At 42.4% G+C, this 9,771-nt stretch overlaps 1 protein-coding gene across 2 annotated transcripts; it reads left to right on the top strand.

Annotated features, from left to right (window-relative positions):
• The first annotated feature begins 64 nt into the window (after window positions 1–64).
• dipk1aa (divergent protein kinase domain 1Aa) lies at window positions 65–9,715 on the top strand. 2 transcript variants are annotated; one of them, XM_084911981.1, is made up of 7 exons: window positions 65–174; window positions 292–586; window positions 5,300–5,434; window positions 5,567–5,674; window positions 6,710–6,886; window positions 6,973–7,104; window positions 7,194–9,715. In XM_084911981.1, the coding sequence occupies exons 2-7, from the start codon at window positions 533–535 to the stop codon at window positions 7,872–7,874; spliced, it is 1,287 nt and encodes a 428-aa protein (XP_084768107.1). In that variant the 5' UTR covers window positions 65–174; window positions 292–532; the 3' UTR covers window positions 7,875–9,715. The 2 variants fall into 2 exon arrangements, with proteins under 2 accessions (XP_084768107.1, XP_084768106.1); XM_084911980.1 differs by having other exon boundaries at window positions 112–586.
• The last annotated feature ends 56 nt before the right edge of the window (window positions 9,716–9,771 follow it).

Below are 9,771 nucleotides of genomic sequence, written 5' to 3'. Positions count from 1 at the left end.
CAGACCTCCTGGCCGGAAGTTGTGTGTAGCGTCTCCGCAATAAAACCTTTATTTTGAAGGAGGAAGCGGATGTTTGTCTTCCCCCTCCTTGCTGGCTTGACCCGCTTGTACCTCCGGAGTTTCGCAAACACGCAATATTGACTCGCCGTTATCTGCGGAGGGGATCTGGCTTCGGTGAGTGGGCTTGGACAGCAGTTTTGGTCAAATTAGTTGATCACGTGTAAACTTAAAAAAAGACATCTTATTGGTAGAGTTTGCGCCTGCGCTCTGAACCTGCGTTTTTCCCCCCAGCTTCAACTATGTTGCTTTGGTTGGAATTCAGCAGCTGCTGCAAAGAGAGCCCAGGCGCAGGCAAAGTGTGCCGTCAGAGCGACTCACGCCGTCAACACAAACCGACAATCTGAGCTTAAAATCGGATAACCTGTAATAATTTCCCTGTGCCCGTCGTTTGATGCTGAACACGCTTTGTCCCATGGGTTTTTGGATGATCCCCCACAGCCAGGTCCACGTCTTGAGATGATCTATTTTTGTGATGGCGAAGGGTCTGTTTCCACGGGCCTGGGTGAAAAAGTCTTTCTACTTTCAGGTAAGATTGCTACCCAGGATCTGTTGTGTGAAGCGGATTGCAGTTTAAAATGAGGTGATGCTGTGGGATTGTTTGAGCTCGCCGTGGTGCCACATCACACTGACAGCTGGCAGTAAACGGGTACCTCCTCTTGCTGCTCGGTGTGGACATCAAAATACCTGATGAATGCAAAATGCAAAATACCTGATGAATGCGGGCCTGCTCTAGAAACAATAGGATCGTTGCCCTGGCACTGCTTTGTTTTTGACTGTAAAGATGCCAGGGCTTCCACTCAGTCTTTTCCTTGCCTTCAGCAGTGCCAGGGCAGCAGTAATTCCTTTGGGCTGGGTAATAAGGGTTGAACCTTCTGATTTGAGGAGCAGCTGCCAGCAACTTCTCTCAATACAGTAAGGAGCTTATGCAAGAGGAAGAGAGTACAGGGCTGCATTTGCTCTTAAAAAGGGTAGAATGCTGTTGCATTACAACATGCACAACCGTCAGTTTAATGCAGTCTACTGAAAGCTGAAACATGTTGAGCTCAAAGTGTGAAACATGTTGGCAAGCTCAGCTCATTTCATCTGGCTATAACCAGTAACCAATTACAGTAAACAAGTGTCTCCTGTAGGCCCGTGGTTTAATTCAATGAGATCAGTTGCTACTAAGCAACATGTCATCCTGTACCTGGCGTTGTTTTTTTTTAGGCCTGAGAGGACATCAATCCTAGAAGAAAAAAAGGATTTTGCATGTGTTTTCACTGTATATTGTGCATGCAGTGTGCACATTTTGCACAACAATTAGGCAAATGTATTCTGTTTGTGGTCTACTCAAATCAGTTTCTCCCCATGTCCATGTATCTCAAGCAAAAGGTCAGTGCAAAATGCAAACGGGCTCACAAATTTTAAGAAAAAGCCTCTCTAAGAACTTCTAGGAAACCTGTATGCTCATAAAGCCACCACGGCAAAATGTGTTCCTTATTGTCTTCCAGGTAGCAAGCTTACAGGGCAGGTTTCAGCAAAGCCATCACAGTTTACTGCAGAGCCGACATATATTTATCTCATGGACCGAACTGTGCTGTCAGAAATCAAATAGCTCAGATGTCAAAGCCTGCTACATTTAAAAACCAGTTTAGTAAGACTTCACTGAGCACGTAAAGATACGTTTTCAATCAGGGATTATTAGCCACCTTCAGTGCGTCATGCGGGATTAGAGGCAAAAACTAGCTCCGTCCGAGACGCTCTGTGGATTTCAGGTGGGATGAAATGACAGTGGCCATCACCGCAAATCCCTCTACATGATATGGGCCTTTTGTCTGGGTAACTGAGACCATCTGTTGACAGACAGTGACCCTAAAGCTTGCACTATGGATTTTGTGCTTTTTCACTTAGCTCAGTCGTGCATAGGTCATTCAGCTCTCAGCACTTAGTCATTTTATTTGACTTATCTTGTTTTGTTTATTTTATTGATTTATACCTTGAGGCTGCTATACAACTGCAAAACATGTGGAGTCTCTGTCCCTGTCTTTGTGATTAGTAATATAGTAATAAACATCTTTTTGACTCATTTTAACCCTCATACGTGACATCAGTTAGGTTTATGCATTGTTTTCCTAGTTAAGACATTTAGTACATATCAGGTGTCATTGCAAAGGATACACTGTAAGGGACCAAAGGGTTTGATGAAGGATAAAGCTCTGTCCTGCTCAGCTTTCACACACCCCACAGACAGTTCACAGGCACGCATGACTCAAAGTCACTTGCTTGTCATGACCATGGAGGGCTGGGCTGTATCCAACCTTTAATTTCCATGTGTGCACTTAGGAAATGTTAATTCCCTTTGCAGAGAGCCTCTACACATGCCAAGGCATTCAGATGTGATAGCAATGTTCACTCTTTATCCTTATCTCTATCTCTTTCGTGGAGGCCAACTGTCTATTTAGTCATCTCTTCAGGGCACACAGTGTTTAAAAGCAAAGCGGTCGTGCAGAGGAGACATCTGTCCTGCTCTGTTAAAAAGCAGCTGCTAAAGCTCAAATAAACTCCTGCTGTTGTCAGTAACAGATTGATGAAATGCACCAATTAGAGAGACAGGTAATTTGTTATTTTCCCGTACCCTAACCTTCTTGTAAAAGTATTTCGTGAGATGCCTCAAATCTCAAAAGAATACAAATTAAGAGTAATTTGACCCTCTTTCTGTGTGTCAGACGCTTTAATGTCTCCCACAGAGTGTATAAACCCATAACAGAGAGTTCTTCTGCTCTGTTTACATACTACAGTAATCATAGCACATGAAAGATAAAAAGGCTTTTGACTTGGTGCCTGCCACACTGCCAGGGTATTTTGCTGGGATTTGGAAACAGTGCTAAAGCTGAATGAGAGGCACGCCAAGCTGCCAAAACACACACGGCATAACCAGTTCCTGCCATGCAACCAAAGAGAGAAGCAAAATTACTTTATCCTCCCAAGTGCAGTTACAGTCCTCGGAGGGAAAACTAACTGCAGTTTTGTTTGGGTAAAAGTCGAGGAGTGTGGCCGACGGAGGCAGTCTGACCTAAATTCTTTTCACTGCTCCACTCTGCCCTCCAACAGTCCTCTTTGCTTTATCTTTTTGCTTGCTTTTATTTAATTATTCTCTTAGTCTGTGTGCTGCCGAGAGGATCATTTCATTAACTGACTTCAGCTGTTGCTCCAGAGCAACAGTTTTCACAATTCTACTTCGAGACTCTTTGATAAGGCCGCAGACTTTTCTGCCATAGAAGAGATGGTGAAATGTGTAGCTGTGTTGTGTGGATTGCCATGATAGTTGGCTTAGCAACCTTTGGCCACAGTGACCAAACAACAAATTAACGAATTATTGACACAAAAACTTCACATTACCCCTCCCAGGGACTTTTGCGATCCTCTGACTTCAGCACCACAAAATCAGTATTTACCTGCTGTAAGGAGTATGTTGGCATACTAAACTAGGATTTCAAACAAGGTAAAAGTTATAGCTGCAAATCATTGCCATGTTATAGTTTTTATTGTTGCATGCTAAAGTTACACTTTAACTCAAAGAACCACTCTTTATAAGTGTAGCCTCGCAGAGATGCAACTATAACACTGCTATAGGTTGGTAATGAAGCAAATAGTTACTTTCTGTATGTACAGCTGGACTGTATGACTAACTTGGCATTTAACTTGATCTTTCTTCCTGTTTTCAACAACTGCAGCTGTTTTTGTTTCTGATTTGGTTAATTTCAGTTCAGTTTTTTATTCCATTAGAGGTGAAAATCACCAGATACCACATGATACAATATCATCACCATGCTTCACACGATACAATATTATTATTAGATTTATCTAGTTTTGCAAACTGTGCCCTCAAAGTTGAACTTTGTCAGTGTCTGTTTTATCACAATAAGATTGGCAAGCATACCAATACTCACTAAAACCAGCCATAATTATTGTGAGATAGTCTATGATTGAAAGGGACCAAGTTGGCAATTAAGTGCAATCTATTACTAATAATACATCAATTAACTGTGATAAATCCTTTAAAATCACATATCTGTTGAAGTCTGCACAGACTCAAATTCATTTTTAAAAGAAATTCACATTACATTTGCATTCAGCAGCCTTCCTGTTCTATAGAAATATAACCGGCCCACAAGCAGCCAGCTGACTCAAGTCCTCTCGAATTGTGTTTACTGACAAAGACTCATTCAGACTGATGGCAGCATGTTGCCAATCTTCTGCATTTATAAATCAGACAGCAATATTTTGCAGTCAGTCCAGGTCAGGCTGCAGCTGTTTGCAGAAAAGTTGCTTCCTATCTGGCAACCTGTGCAATCGCTCTGCGATTAAAAGTGGTTGTGAATGTGCAACACCCACGAGCTCTGAGCAACCATATCATCACCACAAGTTCCAATCGGTCACAGAATGTGAAAAAACATTTTTTATGGATCTAAGGAAGGTGTTATATTTTTAGTCCTTGACCGAGACATTAGCTAGGTCTGAATTAGGAGGTAGCTCTGTGTAGCTAAGTGTGTCCAATGTTGGACTTTCACTTGAGCTGATTTAATGTAAGTTTGTTTGGCTAATCTCAGGATGGTCGTGCATGAGATGAGCCTTCTTCTTTGGAGTACTCCCTGAGTATTTTAATTTATTTAGTAAAATATTGATATCTGGTGTCCATGGTACAATACTGGCATGGACAATACTACTGTTTTTTTGTAGTGTAGTTTTCTTCAGAAGTTTCACTCTGCCTGATTTTTATCACGATGGCAAATAACTGCATTAACTTTCACCGTGTCACAGAAATAACAGGACGTCTGCTCAAAGGGGCATTGTAAGACATGTGATGTGTGCATCCTGTGACTCAAGCAGTAAGCTGTTACCAGCCACAACTAAAATGGTATGTCGCACTGAAAGAATGGGACTCCCAACTCTAAAAAACATTTTCTGGCTTAATGAGCTATTGTTGCACCTAGCAATAAACCACACAACCAGTACCTTGTTACTGGACAAGGTACTGGTTGGTACTGGTGAGAGTCCCCAACTCTCACTATAATAACCTTTTATGTGATCAAAGCTGTGTGATTAGATCAAAACCATGGTTGTCTAACACGTTAATCCAGGTAATCCCAATACAAAGAAATGCAGGTTCATAACAAAATGAACTGCCGGGACCTAGGTACTGTAGAGTTTCCAGATCTGGATCCATCAGCGCAGTTTTGTTTCAACTCTCCACTCACAGGCTCGGATCTCCTTTGTGCGGGTGAACTACCTGTTCCTGACATGGCTGACTGTGCTGGTGGGGAGCTGGGTGTTCTATGTGCAATACTCCGCCTACACAGAGCTGTGCAGAGGACACGAGTGCAAGAATGCCATTGTGAGTGACTGCAGTAGTTTAGAAGAGACCATGGTTTGAAAATTGCAAGAACTCGTCTCAGAAATCTTTGTGGCTATTAAGAAAATGTCACCCGCGTTAGAATAACAATTGTGTTCCTCTTTTTTGTTAAAGTGTGATAAATACAGGAGGGGGATCATCGATGGGTCTGCTTGCAGTAGTCTGTGCGACAAGGAAACACTGTACATGGGCAGGTGTCTGTCAACACTGCCAAACAACCAGGTAGGCGACCACTGTACTTTCCATTTAGATTACTGTGTGTAAAATCTCACTGGTAGATGTCAATACATGACTTCTGTTTTCTTAACACACCCAGTTGAAATGAACAAACCTAGCTGGTTGCTGTAGGACAAACAGGTTTTAGTCAGCCAAGACAAACAAATACGTCAAATTTAGACTCTACTCCATAACTGCTGCCATGGGCCGGCATGTTTCTTCCATTGTTTCTGTATATAAACATTTTTCTAAACACTGTTAGAAAACCAACACATAATAATGAATTATTATTATTATTTTTTATACATAGAAACATTTAAAGAATTTGCAATTGTAGTTTTTTTTTAGATTTATTAGCTCTGTAGAATCTTCTTGATGCATGCTCAATCATCCAGGTATGTAGATCTCCAAAAGTTGATTCTGTTCATCTGGATGTAGCGTTTTCAGTGGGAGAAACGTTTCATCACTCATCCAAGTGACTTCTTCAGTCTCAGCTGACTGCAGGTTTCCCCAATCTTATAAACAGTGCATTTGCATAATGACTGAAACCAGCCCACTGAAGGAACAATGGGCTGGGAGGTCAGTTCCTTCATCATAATTATGCAAATTTTCATGACCATTGATCAACAACCACTGATCAAAGGCCATGAGTACCATTCACAGAGAGTTGGGGAATGGCTGCAATCACAGCACTGTAATATGGCGTAAGATGTACCCTTACCCTTATGTGAAAAGGGAAAGACCATCTCTGAATCAAGGAGGGGGCCTAAGAGTACATCTTTCGCCATCGTACAATGATAAGATTGGGAAAACCTGCAGTCAGCTGAGACTGAAGAAGTCACTTGGATGAGTGACGAAACGTTTCTCCCACTGAAAACGCTACGTCCAGATGAACAGAATCAACTCTTGGAGACCTCTGTAGAGTATTAAAGAATTTCTTTTTTCTGAGAGTTACATGAAAAGTTTATTCTTATATGAGTTCTCATTAGCAAAGGATAAAGGTGAGTGATCGGTCAATTATCCCATTCTGCTTTTCATTAGGTATACACAGGTAGCTGGGGAGACCACGATGGGATCATCTACTGTAAGCTGGGGGAGGTTGTGCACTATGAGCTGGGTGAGGAACCAGAGCCACGGAGGGAAACCCCAGTGTTTGACAAGCCTACGAGAGGCACCTCAGTGGAGAAGTTTAAAGAGATGGTCTTTAATCACCTCAAGGTAAAAGAGGTCAAGTCATAAAAGTTCTGATGAAACTAAATCTGTGATTTAGCCTGAAACAGCTTCTCTCATTCTCTATCCACCAGTCCAAGCTTGGAGAACACGCGAACCTTGCTAGCCTCGTCAGCCAAATCCTCTCTGTCGCTGATGGCAACAGGGATGGACGGGTGTCACTGCCAGAAGCCCGCTCTACATGGGCCCTCCTGCAAATGGATGAGGTATCATAAGTTCATAATAATATAATTAACAATGGAGAACAGTTTTCTGAGGCTTGATGTTAAGGCACTTTCGTGCTCTGTTCTCTGAGGTGCTGCTGGGTCTGCTGCTCCAGGACAGAGGACACACTCCTCGTCTCATCGGCTACTGCGGGGATCTCTACATGACGGAGCGTGTTCCCTATGGACCCCTGTACGGTTTATCTCTGCCTTGGCCTCTTGTTTCTTGGGTTCCTAGTGGTTTGCAGCGCTCCATGGACCAGTGGTTCACCCCCTCCTGGCCTCGCAAAGCTAAGATCTCCATGGGCCTGCTGGAGCTCGTGGAGGACATCTTTCACGGCACCTACGGAAGCTTTCTGATCTGCGACCTCGCTGCGGCACACTTTGGTTACACTGACCGCCATGAGCTCCGTCTGACTAACACCCAAGCAGTGGTTTCCGAGGAGGAGTTCAGGCTCACCATGCGAGCACTGAAGTGCGAAACAGATGCCGACTGCATTTACGGGGCAGACTGCCACACATCCTGCGATTTGTCAGAGAGGCGATGCAGGGAGGAGCCATTCAGGCCAAACTTGGCGAAGGCTTGCGAAGCGCTGAAGGACTACCTCCTGCGGGGGGCGCCGTCAGAGATGAGAGAGGAGCTCGAGAGGCAGCTGTACGCCTGTATGGCTCTCAAAGGTAATGCTGGACAGATGAACATGGAGCACTCACTTATCCTCAACAACCTGAAAGCCCTGCTGTGGAAACAGATCTCACACACCAAGGACTCGTGATAAGGAGGGGAAGTCACTGTGAAGGAGGAAATGGGTATAAAATAGGCTGTGATGTAAGAGTAGCAACTTACTAAAGTCATTTTTAACTAACACTTAGGAACGGTCACACATATGGATGAAGCTGGAGGCCGGAAAAACTTATTTTAAATGATTAAATGACTGCATGTTACCGTCAGTCACGCTCATAGAAACACACATTGTGTATTGTATTGTTCACTACAGTGGAATGTCATGATAGCACTGCTGGAAAAAAAAATACTTGTAGTTTTTACTGAAAGTCTCAAAAGCCGAGAGACTGAATTGCTGTTTTTGCCACAAAAAATCATGCTGATGAGTGCGCACTACGCTGGTAAAATAATGATTGTGAAATCAATGAACATCAATACCACAATTTCATATTAAAACCTAGAACTTGAGGGAGTTTAGGATAAGGGTGGACTTTTAACAAAGGACTTAAACCGACCTAAAAACCCAAACTGTGCTGTAGTGTCTATACAAGAGTTTTCACATATTACTACTCATTCGGTGGACGATCAGCACTTCTAGAAACATAACTAAATCTACACAGAAGCAAAAATAAATCATAGTTCTTATGTGTGTTATCATGAAAGAATGTGTCACCAAGTGCAACAGTGCATGCGTTTCATACAATTGTCAAAAAGTCGGGACTATACACCGGATGTCCTTCCTGACGCAATCCTACAGGGATTTGTGTCGATCTTTCACTCGTTAGCCAAATGTGCAAAGCATTATACTGTGGAGCTACTAATTGCAGTAGAGGAGACCAGCGCAGATGCTGTAATTTTATATACCAGATGTTTTAAATGGGTGACAGGTCTTGAATCCGTGCAGTTTAGTTCTATGTAGCCAGCTGTTTAAATGCACATAGAATGGAGTTTGGCGTCATCTGAGATAAGCAAGGCCTTTGTAGGGAAAACCTGGGAATAATGTTCAGCATTAATGGTACTTCACAGATGTGCAGGTTACCCATGCCATTTGGATTTATACCCACATACTATCATAAATGCTGATTTTACTAATATTTTAATAGTATACTGATAATAAGTAGTACTGTACGATTCAGTACTACCTCAGTAAGCTGTTGAACAGAGATTTCTCTGGATTCCCTCCAACCTTTAATGTTTGTCCTAAAGAAGCTACTCTTGGATTTTCCCTTATTCACCGGGGCTCACCACAGTGGGGCAGCACAATTGATTCAACAGTTTTTTGTTTGTTTTTTTAAATGCAGGTTGTTGATTTTGGTCCTCCAAACAGTCTAAACGTTTAGCGATACATTCCAAGTCTTTACTTAGTGCTGGATTTTTAAAAATGTCACTCATCTGCATTATAGACTGAGACAGTATCCTGTATGGCCGATGTGAAGGTATCCACAGAAGTCTGGCTGTCTTATCAATGTGCATCTCCCACTTGTGAAGTCACTGCTGCATCACTGACCCACCCAAAAAACTATTAATGTATTTAATTTGTGAATGTTTGCCGTTTGTATTTTCCATTGAAAAGAGCATTTGTGGTAACGTACGGCATTATTTATGGATTTTCACATCACAGTGCCATAGAGTTCATGCTGGTCCTTTTTATGAATGTTTACAGTTTGTGCAGAATGTAAAATCTTGTGCTCACATGTCATCCTGTGCAAAAGGTTTTCCATGACTCGTCACATGTTACTGAAATGAACTTACTACACCTGGATGTGTTACGCCACTACAACGCAGATCAGACTGCTGCTGAGTTTGGAAACTTTAAAAAAAATGTTTACTTAGAAATGAAGAAAAAAAAAAAAAAAACAGCATGATTTTGCACAATTAAAATGCATACCACTGCACTGTTTCCTTTTGAGTATTTCAGTCCTGTCAGTTAACAGACACCAGTGTGGTTC

Source organism: Perissodus microlepis, chromosome 18 (assembly GCF_051167445.1).
Source record: "Perissodus microlepis isolate ML-2025 ecotype Zambia chromosome 18, ASM5116744v1, whole genome shotgun sequence".
Lineage (NCBI taxonomy): Eukaryota > Metazoa > Chordata > Actinopteri > Cichliformes > Cichlidae > Perissodus > Perissodus microlepis.
The sequence above is the reverse complement of the archived record's forward strand: the minus strand, read 5'-3'. Positions and strand labels throughout refer to the sequence as shown.